General features: G+C 40.5%; 1 protein-coding gene across 1 annotated transcript; it reads left to right on the plus strand.

Moving 5' to 3' along the window:
- The first annotated feature begins 10083 nt into the window (after positions 1-10083).
- Positions 10084-13292, plus strand: TTC30B (tetratricopeptide repeat domain 30B). The gene has a single exon (XM_027865953.1). It carries the CDS (start codon positions 10310-10312, stop codon positions 12305-12307), a length of 1998 nt encoding a protein of 665 aa, XP_027721754.1. The 5' UTR covers positions 10084-10309; the 3' UTR covers positions 12308-13292.
- The last annotated feature ends 6812 nt before the right edge of the window (positions 13293-20104 follow it).

Genomic DNA, 20104 nt, shown 5'->3' on the forward strand with positions numbered 1-20104 from the left:
CTGCATATTGCTAAGTATAACATAATTTATAAGACAAACCCTACAGCCTCCACCAAGGTTGAGTTTTTTCCTCTCATTTCCTCTCCTTTTTATTGGCTTCACTGCACGGTTGCCAATAGCAACATCCACTGGTAGCAAGGGGAGTTCAACACCATTGCAACCTGCCATACAGTGGAGCCCTAACAATGTCAACCATCAATCATGTAGCTGTTTGTAATTGCCTCCATCTATTTCTCCTGTCTTGAGGTATCTCTCCTATTGTGGGTCAAAATTCAGAAACTGCTGACTAATGCCATGAGTCTGTTCCTCCATGGCCATAAAGCAGTGGAAATGGAGTGTGGCAGGCTCCCCAACCTCAGTGACCCAGCATTAAATGTTGAAATCTTGAAGTCTGTGATAAGAAGAAAAAAAAAAATCATGATGGCCTTAAGGTTTTTGGAATATTTGGCTTGGTGACTCTTCATAGTTTTAAAATATAGTGAAATTGGTTGTTCTTCAGTCACCTTTTAAAATGTAGGAGATTATGGAGGTGAATTTCTTTTTACTGATGCCTTTTTTTTTTGTATTTTAGTCATTTCCACAAGTGACACTATCACCTAGCCACTGAACCTTCCCCAGTAACAAAGAAAAACAATTCAGTGAAACCAACTGTCAGGATATCTTGACAGTATATACAATATTCCATATCCACAGCCCCCTACCTCTCCAAAGAAAAGAAAGAGGTTACATTTCTCCAGCAAAGATTAGTCATTACAGTTACTGAAAGGTGTAATTTCTATAACCCTTTATTTTTGTTTATTTGCTAGTCTGGAGGGGGTTTCCAACTTACGCCTTCCTAGGAAATGACTCCTCCTAAGCCAGAATTTGTTTGATTAATATGAAAAGGATCGTTGTCAGGGTTTCTGTGGAGCTGAATGTGAGGGCATCCAAATAACTCCATCCTACTTTCCCTAAAGAATAGTTTATCATATTACTCCTGGTGGTATGGCTGCCCACTTTAACCTGAGACTGTCAGCCATGGTGTAGTAGGGACTCCATCACATGATGGAAGAGCCACTAGATTGGCAATGAGAAAAATCCAGGTTCTAGTCTGGCTCTGGCTTTAGTAGCTAAGTAACCTTAGGCAAGTTACTTCATCTCTCCGATCCCCAGGTTCCTCCTCTGTAGAATGGCAGAGTTAGATGAAATGATATCTAAAGTTCCTTCTGACCTTTACAATTCATGGTTCTAGGTTATGTCTACACTAACTCCAAGAGCAGGATGGTCTTTTTCAATGTACATTATGACAATAATCACATCTATTACTCATTTGTTGAAAATTATATTTTGGAGTAATATCATGACAAGCTTAAAAGGGTTATCATCACTGGGAATTTGGGTTATGTATACAACAACCTTATCATTTTCATATTTCTGAACACATTTCTACTGACCACAAAAGGCACTACTATTCAATTTAGAGTCAAAATGAAAAAATAGTTTCCATTTATCCCATATAATTGACAAAATTTAGTAGATGAATTTAGAAAGTGAATCAAAATAAATTAGCAATGATTTTCCCCATCTGAGAAATTTAAGAATGTCTGTATTTTTGGTATGATGTATATGCAAAGAAGAACTGTCAAGTTTAAAATCATTTAAAACATAATGTTAATTTTTGTTGATGTTACTAATAGCATTTTATATTAATGCCAAGGCAATTTATTGAGTATTATTTTCTTCTTCACTCAAAGCATAATGCTTATCATACTTTTAAAGGTGTTCTTCCCTAAGGACAATGAATAAAAAAGTGGACAGTTTCACTTTAAGGTACAATTAATTTAAAATCTATTGCCTTGCCTGATTCTTATGGATTGAGGATTATCAACAGAACGGGACAATTTCCTTCAAGTGGAATAAAAATCTGAACACAACATGGGAAGTTTAAGTTTAAAGGAAAAAGTTTTCATTGAAAATAATTTAAAGGTTTCATTTTATTAAAATATCATTTGAGAACCTGCTATTATCAGTGTAGTGAAGCTTTCCTCTACTTCAAAATACCAGCTCTGGAAAGACACACAGCATGGTCTGCCATATGCAATAAATAACTCCCCAAACCAGAATGTATCAGGAAATAGAAAGTATATGCTTGTACAATCCAACCACAAGAAGAAAGAGATTCCATTAACTTCCTAAGAGGGCTATAACTAAATGAAACAACATTTGCATCAGAAATAAAATTGGTGGAGGCAAAAGAATCTAGAGAATTTCATGATGAACAATTTAATTTAACAGACCCTAATGACAAGTTTACATTGTTGGAACACCAGTCTCTTTTCCTCAGCTGGTTATTTTGGGTACCTTTTCCAATTTACTTTCTAATGAACTTGCATGTTTAGCATTGCTTCTCGCAGGTGTGTGGAAAATCATGTAATTTGTCTCTTTTGGTAGGTAGATGTATCTTCAGACACTTGTCCTCCTACATGGGTATTGCTTTCTTAAGTAAATGAACTTATATGCCATGAAACTGTTATTTAGGATGGTCATTTGGCTTTGTGTCCATTTCTCGTGTAGACTTTGGATCCACAAACCTTGTTTTGCTGTCAAACAGTTCAGATTCAACTGGATCCCACCAATCTCCCTTTAAAAACAAAACAAAACAAAACACATGGCATGTCTTGGAAATAACTTACTAGACTAGTCTTTGGTCTCATCCCCAAGGTGAAAAAAAGTATCCCTTTTGCCATTTTCTCTTTTTTGGAAATACTCTGAAGAATTCCTACTAATTGACTTCTTAATTGTTATTGTTTTGCACAAAAAGAACAAAAAAAGTCTTTGGTTGAATCATTTGAACTCCTTCCCTTTGTGTGGTTTTCTAGGGCTGATGTATAATCATTATGCAGTCTCAAAGACTGTTTTGGAAACAAACTGCTTTATGCGACCAAAAAAAAAAATCTTTGGTTTTTAATAAAATGCTTAAGATCTCCAGTGACGAGTGTTTATTTCTCTGCAGCCAGGGTGATTTAGGGGCTGAAGTAGGAAGCACGTTGCAGACTCCCAACTCAGACTGCAGCTCTCCTTTCGTATTAGTGGGTAGCCCATTAACCTGCATCCTCCTGCTCAGTTCTGTGCTTGACTACCTGACAAGGGTACAGTGAGAGTTGAAGTCACTGGAGCAATTTCAAGATGACAAAGGTGCTGCTCCTCAGCTTTGCCGAAGTTTTCTGAATGTGGAAGAGTCTCCAGCCTAATGCTAGGTTATGCTGGCCTTATTATAAATTGCTCATTTGCATGGGCAATTACACAGAAGCCCCGCATCACTGCAGCAGCCGCCAGCCGCCCTGACGGGCCACACAATTACACAATGGCTCCGGTGCTTAAACTTTAAAATTCTTGCACCATTGTGCCTGTTCTATTAGAACAAACTGCAGCAAATGATCCAGAGACAATCCAAATGACTGGAAAGAGAAAGTGCCCAGCGGGAGAGAAGGGATGAGGTAGAGTAGGGCTCACCACTGGCCAGATCAAGGCAACCTGCATCAGGCTCAGGCAATTCGCCCAACCCTTTTGTGTCTAGGTTTCCCGAGTTTAAAAGTGGAGATAACAATATTTATCGCCTACCTAACTCACAGAGGTCTTACGAGGATTAATGAGGCAATATGGGCAAAGCAGTCTGAACTCTTTGGAGGAAAATACTACATAAATAAAGTGTCTTGGGGTGGTTTCATTTATTTTTTGTTTGGGTTTTTTCTAAATGGCGCTGTCCACACCATTATGTTCTCCCTTGCTTATAAACTGAGATGCAATTATGCTAAGCCTAAAAAAGCAATTCTGATACAGCAGTGGGACCCAATAATAAACCTGCAAATAGTAGCAGCTTGATCAAAAGCAAGATCTATCTAGGAACGAGGGAAGAAGGAAACATATTACTAATTAAAATATTAATAAAACTGTAATCACAAGCCAGAGGAGGCTAAGTTCATAATGAGGTTAAGTTTCTCTCCATGTGAGCATTAACTGGATTTCTGAGGTCTGACTCTAATACAAATTGGCTTCAACCTTTTGGGAAAATATATTTTGGGGTTATTTTTTACAAAGACAGAATAATTGCTTCAATAAGTTAATATCAACTACTCTGATCCATAGAATACTAGCTTGTTCTTCCTTTTCCCATTTTACATGCCTTTTTTTCTGGATCTAGAATTCCCATCACTTTCAAAGACAGTACATGAGGTTAAAAAAAAACAAAAACAAACAAAACAAACAAAGCAACCTGGAGCACTAAGGAGATGAAGAAACTGACTTCCAAATACTTCCAAAGCTAAAGAAAAAGGCACTTTCTAGGGCCATAATTTAAAAACAGAAATTTATGAGAAGATACCTTAATGGCTTTCTGTAACAAGAATGGTGTTAAAATGACTATTGCATCTGAATGGCATTCAGAAAGTGAGTAATGTTATATTTAGCTAAAGTGTTTACAATTTATATACAGTCTGCCAGGGGAACTAGTCCCTTTTAATTAATTTCCAAAGAGAATGCCAAGAAGTCACCTGGGATTTGACCATCTCATTTTTTGCCAAGCAGATATATAAGCATAAGAACCAAGCTTCATGCTCTTAACCAGTCACTCATCATATGACATCTACACCGATTTTTAAAGGAGTTCATGTATGCAATCTTAGCAGGATAGAACTCTCAACATGTATTACCTTCTACTTCCATGAAACCAACATTCAGGCTGTACATGAGCTGAAAGTCTTCTTCTAAAAGCAAAATTCTTTTCTTTAAGTGAGAATCATTTTGTTACAGTCACCAATTATTTTACTTTTGCTGTGGATTGTAGCATAGATTTACTTTTTGATAAATGCTCCGGCCTGATCAAGATTCTATTGGAAACAAAATGGCCCTTTATGACATTTTACCATATTCTACCTCATTTATCGCTTAACAGAATTTCTATCATTAATTAAAGAGCCTTCTTTCCCAAAAAAACAATCTATTCCCCAACTGCCTATCAGAGCCTGAATAAAAGTTGCTCTATCATAGCAGCATTGATGGTCATGCCAATTTCACAGTGTGATTTGTGCACTCATTTCATTTTGAAAATGACCCTGCCCTCCATCTGTCTATGCCGAATGTCCTGGTTTTTCCAAGCCAGGTCTCTGGAGCAGCATCAGATAAAATTAGGAGGAAGGTACAGAACAGCCTCCCTCCTATCCCCTTCAGCTGCTGCAATTAGAGAAATACTCTGTCACAAAGACAAGGATGTGAAATGGAGGAACTAAACAGGCTGTGAGAACAGCAAAGGGTCATTTTGCCTCTTTTACATAAACAGGAAGCCATTTGGAAGCAAAGTGCTTCCAAGAGACAAAAACAACCAAACAACTCAGCCCACCTGGGAGAGAGACTAGAGAGCTGCAACAGTCATTTTCCCATTTCCAGGCCCTGTTGTTATGCCCTGATTTAATGGCAATGCACCCAAGGTAATTATGTGAGAGGCTAACTGCCTGCTAAATAAATGGGTGGCCAGTATGGTGAAGGGACTGAAACAGTTGAAGAAACAGGGGACAGTTAGCCTGGAGAAGAAAAGACTAAGGGGGGATATGATAGCTGTCTTGAAATATTTGAAGGGCTGTCATCTGGAAGAGGGATTGCATTTATTTTGTGTCACTCCAGAGGGCTATACTAGGGCTAACAGAAAGCACATTTTGGCTCATTTAAGAAAGGACTTAATGTAAAAATAGGCCATTGTATAAAGCAATGAGCTTCTTGTAGCTAGATGGGTTAAAGTAGAGGCTGCATGACCACCTATCAGAAATGTTGCAGAGGGGACTGAAGGATTCATATATAAAATGGATTAGATTAAATTACATCTAAGTGTGTATAGAAGGTTCTTAATGCTTTTGGTGTCATGGACCCTTTAGGCAATCTGGTGAAGCCTATGGACCCCTTCTCAGCATAATGTTTTCAAATGTATAAAATAAAACACACAGGATTACAAAGGAAATTGATTATTTTGAAATATAGTTATTGAAAAAAATGGTTAAAGTTCTGAGATCTCAAGTTACGAAATTCTGCTACCATTCCTTCAAACCAAATTCTCCGATTCCCTAAGTCATGATTTTTCTTTAATTGATACTTTTACCCAAGCCAGCCAAAGACATAATCTCAGCTGGAATAAAGAAAACGTATCCCCTTCTCATCTCTGCTCTCCCCCCATCAAGAAACATTGCATAGAATTGATCTGCCTGTGTAGTTTTCAGAAATCAAAGAGTCCTAAAAGGGTTTTGACTCCAGGTAAACTAGGAATAAACCTTCGACCAAATCTGGACAGAATGTTGGGGTCAGTCCACCTAAAGAGACCACTGGAGGCCTACAATTATATTTACTAGTAGTGAGTGTGTGTAATTATACTGTTACTCTCTTAAAAGCCGTGAAATGGAAGGCTCTTTGACCCATTCTACTCACAGGCACACATCTCTAATATTTTCCTGGGCATGAAGAGAGAAAGTGAATTCATTAGGTCGGTGACTATATATGCTCATATATCATACTGAGATACAGCATAGTGTTTATTTTTAAAAACCAAACAAAGCATTGGACTAGGAGTCAGAAAACCTAGGTTTGAATCCTGACTCTCCCACTTAATAGCTGTGTGGCTTTGGGCTGTTCATTTAGCCAGTCTATTCTTGGCATCCTCATTTGGAAAATGAGCTACTGGGGGGATCAAATGAAATAACAAATGTTAAGTACCATATAAATGAGGTGTTATTTATTATTAGAGTAGCCTAATAGTCTTTTTTTCTTGTTGCATAAGGTGATATGTCCATCGGAAAGTTATGCCTCCATCAAAATATTACAGTAAATGGGTGGGTTCTAAGTCTATGAGAAAACATTAGGAAGAAAAGCTAAATTTCAACCCACCATTAACTCCCTAACAACATTCTGTCAGTTGTAATTCAGAGGCAGACGTAGTGTCTGCTGTCAAAACCAAATAATGCTCAAGTATAATTGCACAGGTTTGGCATGAGGAACGTACATATCAATTTCCCCTAAAATTGCAAGTCCTAGCCCTTGCAGACTGGACTGTAACATGCTCTTCTAAAGCAGATTCAGGGATCAGGCCAATTTGTCAGCAGTAATCTCCTATTGAAATACCTTTTAAGGTCTTGAAAATTTCATGATTCACCCCCCATTTCACTGAAGTAACTAAATTCCATTGTCATCTTTTACATGGTCCTTTTTCTAGTCCCAAATGAAAATATTTCATTTCATTTCCCAAAAGGTAATTGTCACCAATGAGTCTTATCTAAACAATGGGTGTGAGTCCACTGTTTTATTACTAATAATTCACTGTCTTCAAATAACATTATTAAGCTCCTACCTGTTCATGGCATTGTAACAGGCATTATGCAAAATATGTTAAATATATTGGATCCCTAATGAGGAATTTACTATCTAAATGAGCTATTTAACATGTTTGATAGAAGAATAAGACAATCAACAATTAGTTTCTAAAACATTCTGACAATTTAGATTTAGCTATGAGCCTGAACGAGGTTCAATTTTGATTAAGTATAAGATTTTTTTTAATTGAAACTATGATCCATGGCACTATTTCTTTATTTCTTCAGTCTACTGATGGTCAAAAGGATCCTTACTAAGACATTAATGTTTATCAAAATAGGTGACATTCTTAAGTTTACAGGTTGAAAATTTTATTTTTTTTTGTTTATGAGGTTTATAAAATAAAGTTTTCCTATAGAATGTGAGGTTCTCCAGATTCTCTTTTCTGGATGATATTCTGTTGATTGAATCAAGCCCCAAAACAATATAGAACCTTCTCAATGAAATTTGTAATTACTGGAAAGAGATCTAACAAATCATGCAGGAAAAACTAAATAGATTTTTAAAATACCTATTACCATGTGTCATGAAGTTGGATGGTCAGTTCATTAAGCTAGTATACATATCTATATCACATACATACACATTTGTGTGTATATATATACCCAAATGTGCATGTATGTATATATATACATATATGTGTATGTGTGTGTGTGCATGTATACATGTATATATGGGACAAGACAATGAGTTGGGCCCTGAATAAGAGGAAAAGGGCAGGCTAGATGCATGTGAGAAATTGCGTGATGCTTTTAACAATACCAAGCTCTTCCCCAATCTATAAATTTATGCTTTTTATTGAAAAACACAAATGCTCTATCAGTGAGATGAGTACTAATCTTGGAACATCACAGTCTCCAAAGGACCAAAGATAAATGAAAAATATATGGCGGGCTGCAGCATATTTCCAATAACAATCTCTATGTAAGAGGTCATATCATTCAGAAAATATATGATTAGCAAAGGAGATGGGCTGATCACATAGCAAGAATGAGCACTTAACAGCTGGAAAGCCAGTGTGTTACACTGGTAGTCACAAAGGCGGTAGACCTTCAGACCACTGGGTGGATCTCCTCTGGAAAATCTATAGAAGTACACAAACAAGAAAAACAGGATGAAACTGCATGTCTGTTTTGTGGTACGCACCTATGGAAGAAACGCCCACACTAAAGAGGATTCAGGTAAGTTTTGAAGTATATTTGTGAGAATGGACCTAAGTAGTGGAGAAATAATCATAGAATCATACATTTAAAGTTGGAAGGGACCTAAGAGGTCATCTGGTTGAACTCCCTCACTTTTTACAGAAGAAAATGATGCACAGAGGGGTTAAGTGACCTGCCCAAGGTCACACAAGTATAATAACAGGAAATCCAGAATTCAAACTCAGGTTGTCTGACTCTGAGTAAAGCACTATTTCTACCACAACATGCTGTCCAACAAAGGAAAAGGAGATTTTAATTGTATCATTCTTTTCTGAAGGATGGGAACAAAACTTCTTGACTTGGTATTTGATATTAGAGGACACAGGCTGTGTGGTTCAGAGAAGTTTGAAAACACCGCCTCCCTTCTATGCAGAGGATGTACCGGATAAAAGCAAAGCACTGCAAAGAACCTCATCATTTCCACATTTTATAGTATCAATAAAACCTGGAACAATATTACACCTTAGAGGCAGAAACCAGGTCTTTTTTTTTTCTTTATGTCCTTCCAATGGATCAGGTTTAAGGCCTCTCAGCCAACCATATGGGACAGCAGAAAGAGCAATGGATTTGGAATTTTAAAACCTAACACCAGATTTCTGATTCTTCTGTGTGGGATTTGGGGCAGGTCACTTAGCTTCTCTCTATGCCTCATTTGTAAAATGAGGGGGTTGGTGTAGATTAGTTCCACAGGCCCTGTAGCATGAAATCCTATGATTTCTGGACTCAGTAGCTTCAGGCTGCCTATACATATCGGTGGTTCAGACTCAAGAGGTGCTTCCAGATGCCGCCCAAACCCCAAACCCAAATTTATTAGAGGATGGAATTAAGTGTAACTTTCACCACCACCACCAACACCCCTTGAAAAAAGGCTTTCTCCTCCCAAAAGGAACCCTCTGAGAGAACGTCTCTACTAGCTGGTCCTCAGAGACTGTGCCCAAGGACCAATGTAGGTTCGATTGCACAGGGCTGTGGGCGGTGGAAAAGAGGCAGGGGCTCTGGGTGTGAATCCAGCCCCTGGGTTAGACTCCGAGCTCTGCCACTTACTGTGTGACCTTAGTAAAGTCACAGAACCTCTCAGTGCCTCATTTTCCCTATCTGTAAAATCAGGGGGTTTATCTGATCTTTTTTAACTCAAAATCTATTGCCTCAAATTTAATTAGACTTTTCTTGCAGAAAGAGATAGCGTTAATCCTGCCTGTCCTTCCCCTCTTAAGGGGTTAAAAAAAAAAAAGCGGCTTGTAAGCATCGTCTCTGAGCAGGCTGAGTGCACACAATGAGAAGCCGAAACCCAGCCCTCCTTGGGGAACAGAGGATAGCATAAAGTGGACGCTGCCCCCTGCTTTCTCAATATGGACGGGAAGATCCTGAAGACTACATTCCCCAAGAGCGAGGGAATGCCCCGCAGAGACTACATCTCCCAGCATGCAGCACGACTGAGGTAGAACTCATCTTCCCAGGAGTCCGTGCGCGGCCAAAGTTGATGCATGCCGGGAAACTGCCGAGATTCTCTGCGAGCCCAGGTATCCTTTCACATTCGCTTAACTGTCTCGCGAAACGAGCAAAATAGCGACTGATAGATCCTCCGAGATTCCGATTGCAAACCGTCCCTCCGACGACAGAGATTTTTCACTTCCGGGTCCGGGAGGAAGGGCATTCTCTTTTTGTTTCCGGTTTCGCAGCAGTTGCCGTGGAGACGGCAACGCGGAGCAATCCTGGGGGTGATGGCGGGCCTAACCGGGGCGCAGATTCCGGACGGAGAGTTCACGGCGGCCGTGTACCGCCTTATCCGGAACGCCCGCTACGCCGAAGCGGTGCAGCTTCTGGGCGGAGAGCTGCAGCGGAGCTCGAGGTGCCGGGCCGGCCTGTCACTGCTCGGCTACTGCTACTACCGCCTGCAGGAGTTCGCGCTGGCGGCCGAGTGCTATGAGCAGCTGGGGCAGCTGCACCCGGAGCTGGAGCAGTACCGCCTCTACCAGGCGCAGGCCCTCTACAAGGCCTGCCTCTATCCCGAGGCCACGCGCGTGGCCTTCCTGCTCCTCGACAACCCCGCCTACCACGGCCGCGTCCTCCGCCTCCAGGCTGCCATCAAGTACAGCGAGGGGGACCTGCCCGGGGCGCAGAGCCTGGTGGAGCAGCTGCTGAGTGGGGAAGGGGGCGATGAGGCCGGGGGGGAAATCGAGCCCGACAGCCAGGTCAACCTGGGCTGCCTCCTGTACAAGGAGGGCCAGTACGACGCGGCCTGCGTCAAGTTCGCTGCCGCCCTGCAGGCCTCGGGCTATCGGCCAGACCTCTCCTACAACCTGGCCCTGGCCTATTACAGCAGCCGACACCACGAGCCGGCGCTGAAGCACATCGCGGACATAATCGAACGAGGCATCCGCCAGCACCCCGAGTTGGGGGTGGGGATGACCACGGAGGGCATCGATGTGCGCAGCGTGGGCAACACCCTGGTGCTTCACCAGACCGCGCTCGTGGAGGCCTTCAACCTCAAGGCGGCCATCGAGTACCAGCTGCGGAACCACGAGGCTGCCCAGGAGGCCCTGACGGACATGCCCCCGCGGGCGGAGGAGGAGCTGGACCCGGTCACCCTGCACAACCAGGCCCTCATGAACATGGATGCCAAACCCACCGAGGGATTCGAAAAGCTGCAGTTTTTGCTCCAGCAGAACCCTTTCCCCCCAGAGACTTTTGGTAACCTTCTGCTGCTGTACTGCAAGTATGAGTATTTCGACTTGGCCGCGGATGTCCTGGCAGAAAATGCCCACCTGACATACAAGTTCCTCTCACCCTACCTCTATGACTTCTTGGACGCCATGATTACCTGCCAGACGGCCCCCGAAGAAGCTTTCCTTAAGCTCGATGAGCTGGCAGGGATGCTGACCGAGCAGCTGAGGAAACTTACCAAGCAGGTACAAGAAGCCAGGCACAATAGAGACGATGAGGCTCTTAAGAAGGCCATGAATGAGTATGATGAAACTTTAGAAAAGTACATCCCAGTGCTCATGGCTCAGGCTAAAATCTACTGGAACCTTGAGAATTATCCAATGGTGGAAAAAATCTTTCGCAAATCCGTGGAGTTTTGTAGTGACCACGATGTGTGGAAACTGAATGTTGCTCATGTTCTGTTCATGCAGGAAAATAAATACAAAGAAGCAATCGGTTTTTATGAGCCCATAGTCAAGAAGCATTATGACAATATATTGAATGTGAGTGCCATTGTATTGGCCAATTTGTGTGTCTCCTATATCATGACAAGTCAAAATGAAGAGGCAGAGGAGTTGATGAGGAAAATTGAAAAGGAGGAAGAGCAGTTGTCCTACGATGATCCAGATAAGAAGATCTATCATCTCTGCATAGTAAACTTGGTGATAGGAACTCTGTATTGTGCCAAAGGAAATTATGACTTCGGTATTTCCCGAGTTATCAAAAGCTTGGAACCCTATAATAAAAAACTTGGGACTGATACCTGGTATTATGCCAAAAGATGCTTCCTTTCTCTTCTGGAAAACATGTCCAAGCACATGATCATGCTACGAGATAGTGTTATTCAAGAGTGCGTGCAGTTTCTAGAACACTGTGAACTTTATGGTAGAAACATACCAGCAGTCATCGAACAACCCCTAGAGGAAGAAAGAATGCACATCGGGAAGAATACAGTTACATATGAATCCAGACAGCTGAGAGCATTGATCTATGAGATTATAGGATGGAATATGTAATTGCTGCCTTGGAATATTACTTCTTCCTGCATTCCTGGCACTCAAATGCCTATAGCTTTTCAGCTTGTTGTATTTGTCATGTTTGTATTTTGTATATTTTTTTAAATGCAATAAAAATGATTGGGGGGAAAAACATTTTTGAAAAGTTACACAAAGGAAAAAGGAAAATTAAGCAGCCTAGGAACTTATAGAAAAAGATTATGAGTTGATACAGCATGTTTTTTTAGTATCAGTCACCATGCCCACCCTTTTGTTAACAATGGAATTTTATCCCTTTGACATCCCATTTCTGTCAAAAACCTCATTCCACAAACAGGTCAAGCAAGTCTAGACTAGGATAGACAAGGTACACTCAGAGCTGCCTAGAATATAATACCCAGAAAGGGATACAATGAAGCACACTTTTAAATATTAATTTTTATAAATATATTTTATGCCAGAATATTTCATTTTATATGGCATGTAGGTACTAATGTTGAGATAAATCAAGTTAGATATGTTGAGGGTACAGAGTTCCTATTGGGCAGCAGCATATGTGGTACAATTTTCAAACCATAGCGTACATGAATTATCTGTAATCTGGCCTATATTGATTATAACATGCCAGAATTAGGTCCTGACAGGATTATATGAACCATTTACATGACAAGTTCTTGTAATTCTATTCATTTTATAGTGCATAGGTACTGCATAGATTTTAGAATGCTATGACAAGGTGCCCCAAAACAAAGGTAGCAGTTTACAAATCCCTTATCTTGAAGGTTTACTCTATGGAATGTACAAGATTCAGTAGAAAATTCTCCATTGCTTTATCACAAAATGACAATCTTAGGGTCATGGTAGAGGAAATTTAAATGCCAGTTGGGGAGGAGAGTAATACTGTTTCTTGATTTATCTCTGTTTCTATTAACAAGAATTGGAAAATGTAATAAGATAAAGTTTTGTTGCCAACAATTTTCATAAAAGATGCATATAATTGTATTAATTTTGTTTGCTTGTTTGTTTTTAAAAACTCAAGAGTTGATGATCCTTAATCCTGTGCTTAAAACTTAAGAAAGATTGAGTTAGGATTTATTCATCCCTATGGAAGTACCTTCCTATGTTATACTTTAACTTCAAATATTTCATTTAAGAAAATCTTGATTTCAGCAATGTGGATCTTCACTGAAGCAGGTCACACCTCCATGCCTTAGTAAACAGCCTTTACCAATGCCTGGGCCAAAATAATTCCTATCTAGTGCCTTTCCAAATTCAAGCAGACTGGTTAATGAAGGGAAAATAACCAGTCCATCCCCAGCCCACATTCAAACCCTTTCCAACTTGGTGAGACCTGAAAGAGTTTGAATTCTACTAGAATAGCCTTTGAAAACCCAGAGTTGCCTCCATGCTATGATGAGACAATGGTATTGGAAAATGTGCCTTTTTCCATCACTGTCTCCTCCACCAAACTCCTCTCTCATTTACAATACTGATGGAAGGGTACATGCCATGAACTGGGGGGAAAAGGATGTCTACAACCACTAGAAGGGGATCTAGCAGTATATCACAAAAAGATTTAGTTGATCCCCAAGTCAGTCTTTACCTTGAAACCACCATGAAACACACCCAAGCCTGTTTATTGGAATTCTGAGTGTGTAGAGGATTATAGCTGGCTGCTAGACTCCTTTTCCTATTTTGGTCAGGGACTTTGGTGTCAACCACCAACTTTTCCTGAAATCTTACTTTCAGTGCCAGTCCTTTCCCAAAACACAGTTCTAATTGTCATGGTTATATTGGCTGTGTCTTATCAGTTGGTAGCCACCCCACTTCATCTGTTACAGAAAAATCCACATTGTGTTTGGTTCCTCTATACTCATGGAGCACATACCAAGTCTCTGGATTAGGGTCATTTAAATAACCATATTGTGGCATCTAAGTTGTTCCTTTCAAATTTAGGGCAGTTTTAGCCTACATTTTCACCATTGTTGAAATATGCAAAGTTTGTGGTGGTTTCTGGTGTAATTTGGGACAATTAGACAAGTTTCGAGCCTGATTACTTATTTTTGCTATTGGATGTTTATCTTTTATTTAACACCTATGGCATACAGAATTAAAGTAAGTGGTATAGAAAAAAAACACGGTCCTTGCTCTCATTTATATTTTGGATCGAAACAAAACACATGCTTTAAACTTATTTTAGAATGATTACAGTGTACCAAAGAATGAAAAACAACATGCTGAGTGGGGGATGAAGAAAGAAAGGGTCAAAGTAGAGTCACTGATACAAATTATGGAAGGGACACTGTGTTTTTTTCAAATCAACTTCATTAAAAAAAAAAAAGCTTTCCATTTGCTCTTCATAGAGGCAGCCAGGCATAATGGAGAACAATCTGGTAAGAGTCAGGAAGGCCTGGATTCAAACTGTGCCTCTGACATACTGACTATGTGATCTTGGATAAGTCCTTTAACTTCTCAGTGCCCTAAGTGTTAACAAAAGGGGTCAGAAAGTTGCCAATCTGCACTTACAGAAGTTTTCTCAGGCAAATTCCCTACACATAAAATCATAAGCCCAGACACCCCTCTCCCCCACTATAGCTCTGTGGATAGGTAGTGCAAATTCTTTCTGCATTTGATGGATGGGGAAAATGGGAAATTGAGTCATAAAGAAGCTCAATCACTTGCCCAAAGTGGCACAGCTAGGGCTCCAACCCAGAGCTTCAGATCTCAAGTTCTATGGTCACACTACTACAGAATGATTCCTTTAATAAATTACACATTTGGGGCAGCTAGGGGGCTTAGTGGATAGAGCACCAGCCCTGAAGTCAGGAGGACCTGAGTTCAAATCTGGCCTAGGACCAAACACTTAATACTTACTAGCTGTGTGACCCTGGGCAATTCACTTAACCCCAATCGCCTGAAAAAAAAATTTTTTTTAATTGTTTTAAAATTACACATTTATGTAACGATAGACCAGGAGCTGGCCTAGGAAGGTTTCAGGTACCATGACCTACTAAAAGAGCCTGAGCTCTGGTCTCATGTAGACCAGTTTCAGTCCTGGTGGTGCCTGGTCTCTAAAGAGAAAGATTAGGCTCCTTCTCAAACCCTCCAGTTCTTTATGCTCCTAGCTTGGAGCCCTGAGGAAAATCATTTAAAATTTAGGTATGACTCTAGTCTAGGGTCTCTCCAAAAGGAAATATAAAGGTACTCAATGTACAATGTTGATCAGGTTTAGGAGAGTTATTTGTATTATTCATATAAAAGAAAGGCTTAAGATGTAAAATATTCAAAAGTATGCATTCAAAAAGACATGAAACAGTAACTCACAACTCCTAGTATACTCTACCAAAAAGTTGCTCCTTAAAATATGAAACAGAAAGACTGCTGAACCACCATTATATCTTCACATTGGCTTTGTGCTGTCCAAATGGTACCCTCCAAGCCCATGCTTTCAGGGCATGGCTTGAGCTCATTTTTCCATCAGTGGTTATCTTCTCCAAGAAGGATGTAGGTGCAGAGAAGTCTTCCCTCTGTCAGTAAGCTTCTCAAGAATTCCCAAAGTAAGCAACCATTCCCAAAATGTTCATCTCATGATTGCTGTTGGCTCATCTATGCCTATGCTCATAGAAAGAAACATGAAGCAAAAAGGAAGACAGAATTGAGGCTCATCAGTCTCAGGCTTGTCTAGATTAGCATATACGCTCTTGGTGCCAAGCGTAAGCAGCCCCATGTCTGCTGGAGGCAGAGGAGCTACTTACTGCCCTCCCCACCCTCACTCCCAACCCCTGATTCCAGCAAGGGAAGTCCAGGAGAGAGCCACACAGACTCCCCACACCTTGAGAAGACAGAGGGAAGGCCAAGGGCAGAGTAACTCCTTTAAGGTCTACATAGCTCTTCTTGGCCCAGTACCCAATCCTCTTTGACATATTACCTTTGATGATTCAGAGGAGGAATGGAGGGAGGCACATAGGCTAGTACCCACAAAGCCAAAGCACATGCATTGATGAGATCATATCTATCACATTTAAAACATACTTTCCCCAGTAATTACTTTTTAAGAAGTCAAAGCTTTAAGATGAGAACGTTTTTCGCCTCTTGACACAATGCCTTTCTTATGTCTGTTGAATGAATGAATTTGTCTTTGTTATGGATTTGGATTGGATGCTCCATCTTCTTATCCAAAGGGTTATCTAGTTTTCTTTTTATATTTTGAAATTAACGCTGTAATTTCTCATAAGTTTTAGTTCTGGTTTTCTAGAATTGAAAGTGTCTGTTATGAATAATGTCAAACAGGATAAAAGACTTTCTAATATTTAGAATAGGAGTCAAATAAACAAGAAAGTCCCTTCTCCCTTTTCAGCTTTAACTTTTATACAGCCATAAAACTGATGTCCATACCTTACAGTGTCTGTTCACATTCAACATGATTAGGCCATATTGGGTTTTAGCTTGTTTAACACTAACTGAAATTTACCAACTCCATGAAAATCAGATCTTCTTCTCCTTTGGAGTTTATATTACCACAGCCTGCATATCAGATTGTCACAGACCAAATTATGTCCATTCATTTCCATTTTGGTCAGTTCAAAAAGTCTGAACTTTGTTACTATTGCAGAAATCGTCTAAAATCTTTCCCCTTTAGCATATCTACTTTGTAGTCATGGAAAAGGGGGAGCTTTGGGTTTTAATCTTTCAAGAAAAGCTATACCTTCCTACATGCTGTGCTTTATTGACAAGCTGTTATTGTGTGCAATTTTTTTCCAATTACTCTTGAAATAATTATAGCTTGTCCTGCCCCTGAGGTGAACGCCTCCAGCTGCCATTCTGCCAGAAATCTGAAAATGGGAGAGCAGGTGAAGTGAGGATGGAACAGAGATCTAGCTACATGATTTACCTCTAACTGTACCTTGAATCCCCTTGATGTCCAAATCTCAGTAGTTAATCAAATGTTTGCTGCTATTAACAACACAGAGTAGAAGTAATGGATGCCGGAGCTACCTCTGTAGCTCTGCCACCAAACTTAATCTTGGGTCTTGCATCATTTTTTATTTAATGCAAAGGAGGAGAGGTCATTTAGACTTTCCAAAAGGACAAAGCCACAGACTAACCAGCTGTCTCTCTAAAATAGTAAGAAATTCCCTCAGTTAAAAAAGCTTCCCTGGGAGTGCTGCTTTATCTGCCTCTTTCTTTCTTTCTTTCTTTCTTCAACTGAAATGGTCTATGTGTTTTGCTACAGAATGCACTAAAAGATAAGAAATGAAAGATCTTCCCTGCTGCACCTTTTCTCTTTCCCTTTTTTATCTTCCTTGTTCTCTCTTCATTCAATTATACAGTCACTGCTTCCTGATTGCTGGCAGCCAAGGCTTCAAGCTAGGTGCAGGAGACCCACGACAACCTTTTAACAGTAATGTTTTGATAGGAAAGGTGAGTCTAGCAACCATTGAAAACATAACAAATACTCAGTTAAATAAAATTTAACTGAATTAAATTGGCCATTTGCTAAACAAGCTTATAAGCATTTTTCAATGAATGATTCAAATTGGGGATGCAGAGAAACCATTCAGAAAGCAGCAGCTCCTCAAATACACCGGTTCACAGGACCTTTCTATAAAATAGTTACCGTATAGAAGGGGGAATTGACCTTTCTCCATTAACAGTCTGTCTATGCCCTTGCCATGCCCTTTCTTTCTGCCTGGTACTACAGGGCATCACCTTCCTGATGCCATGGTTGTCTTTGAGAACGAAGGACAAACAACAACAATCCTCCTTCTATGTCGTGTTTTGAAACTCCGATATTCAGAGTCTTCTATGCTTGTAACCCTCAGGTTAGAGAGCCCTCAGCCTCTCAGCTGAGTGGCTGCTCCCTACCTTGGATATCAGTAGTTGGAAGACAATCAGTTACATCTGTAAGAGACCTTGCCCTCTCCCTTCAAGACACGTGAGCTGCTCCAATCCTTGGCTGAAATGATCCTGGAGCTGCTCGGACAAATGGAATGAAGATGGACCGAGAATTCCCAGCAAGAGCTAAGTGCACCAGAGGCGCACAAGACCATCGTGGAAGAGCATTGAACTTGGAGGCACAGGACTCGAGTTCAAATCCTGCCACTGCTCAATCACCTTTAGGACTTTGAACAAGTCACCAAATTTCTCAGGGCCTCAGCTTCCTCATCTGTAAAATGAAGCTGTTGGACTGGATTGGCCCTTACAGTTCTAGATCCGTGATCCCATGGACTATTCTAGTCAATGTTGTCCAACCTTCCAGTGCTGAATTCCATGCTAAAGCATCACCACCTACAATCTTTATCAAGTTACTTAACTAAGTTGAATTCTGGGTTCCCCTAGATATGAATTGAGGATAACAATAGCTATACTGCTCTGATATGTTGTCAGGCCATACCTCAATAAGACCGCATAATATTAGAGCGAGTTCCTGATAAGACTGGGAGGTGACGTTTTTGCTCAGCATATCCCTGCCTTGAATCAATTCCTTGTCTTTCTCTCACCCTCCTGAACACCCCTCCCCCAGTCAGGTTCCACTTTCATGTCTTTACCTTCAGGATCTTACTTGTCTAACTCCGTAAGGAGTTAGCCGATAATGGTATGACTCTTCCCCCCCATACTCCAAGGAATTAGGCTATCATAGGAGTGAGATATGGTGACATTGATGTAGAACCATACAAACAAAAAATCTAGAGCTGAAAGGGATGTTAACTGTCGCTAGACCATAGGGGCGTAACTATTTCTGTGTCCTGGACTCCTCTGACCGTCTTTTGAAACATGCAGACCCCCTTCTCATAATAATGTTTTGAAATGTATAAAATGAAATACAAAGAATTAGAAAGGAAACCAATTTTAACCAATTACAATAATTTTATTGAACCATCAAAATGTTTTTTTTAAAAAAATTAATTCACAGACCCCAGATTAAGAATTTCTAATCTAAACCAAATCTTTTGTGTTATAGATGAGAACACTGAGGATCAGAGCAGACATGTGACTTGCCCAAGGTCACACAAGTACTTAGAAGTGAAGCTAGTACTAAACATAAGAATATGTTGGTGCCAGATCTAACCGGATTACGACTGAAGATTGTTAAATGTTCAGTTTGAGCGTTTACACCTTAGAAATCTGCACTTGTCACAAAGCCCTATAAACACTACTTGAGTTGAAGGCTCAGAGAATGAACTCATCAACAGATTGGAGGCCTGGTAGGCTAATATTACTGGGCAGCTAGGTGGCACAGTGGATAGAGAGCTAGCCCTAGAGTCAGGAAGACTCCTCTTCCCCAAATTCAAACCTGGCCTCAGACACTTAACAGCTGTATGATCCTGGGCAAGTGACTTAACCCTGTTTGCCTCAGTTCCCTCATCTGTAAAATTAATTGGAGAGGGAAATGGCAAACCACTCCAGTATCTTTGCCAAGAAAACCCCAAATGGGGTCATGAAGAGTCAGACAAGACTGATACAACTGACCAACAACACCGTTAACAAGATCAATATTAACAACAATTGGCATATTTATTTAGCACTTTGAAAGGTTTGCCAAGTGCTTTTCCTAAGTATTAGCTCATCTGAGCTTCACAACACCCCTGACTGAAAGCCAGTTTTTCTGACTCACAAAATCCCAGAAGTTAAGAGTTGGATGGGACATCAGTGGCACACACTCAAAAGGAATCCTTACTCTAACAAACCTGGCTAACGGTCATTCGGTCTATACTTTAAGACCTCCAAGAAAAGAGAATCCGTCAGCCCTCGAGGCTGACCATTCTGCTCTAATTGTTAGCTCCCTGGCCCAGACTCTTAATATTACATTACGTTGTC

Source organism: Vombatus ursinus, unplaced genomic scaffold (assembly GCF_900497805.2).
Source record: "Vombatus ursinus unplaced genomic scaffold, bare-nosed wombat genome assembly UNPS02014779.1, whole genome shotgun sequence".
Classification (NCBI taxonomy): domain Eukaryota; kingdom Metazoa; phylum Chordata; class Mammalia; order Diprotodontia; family Vombatidae; genus Vombatus; species Vombatus ursinus.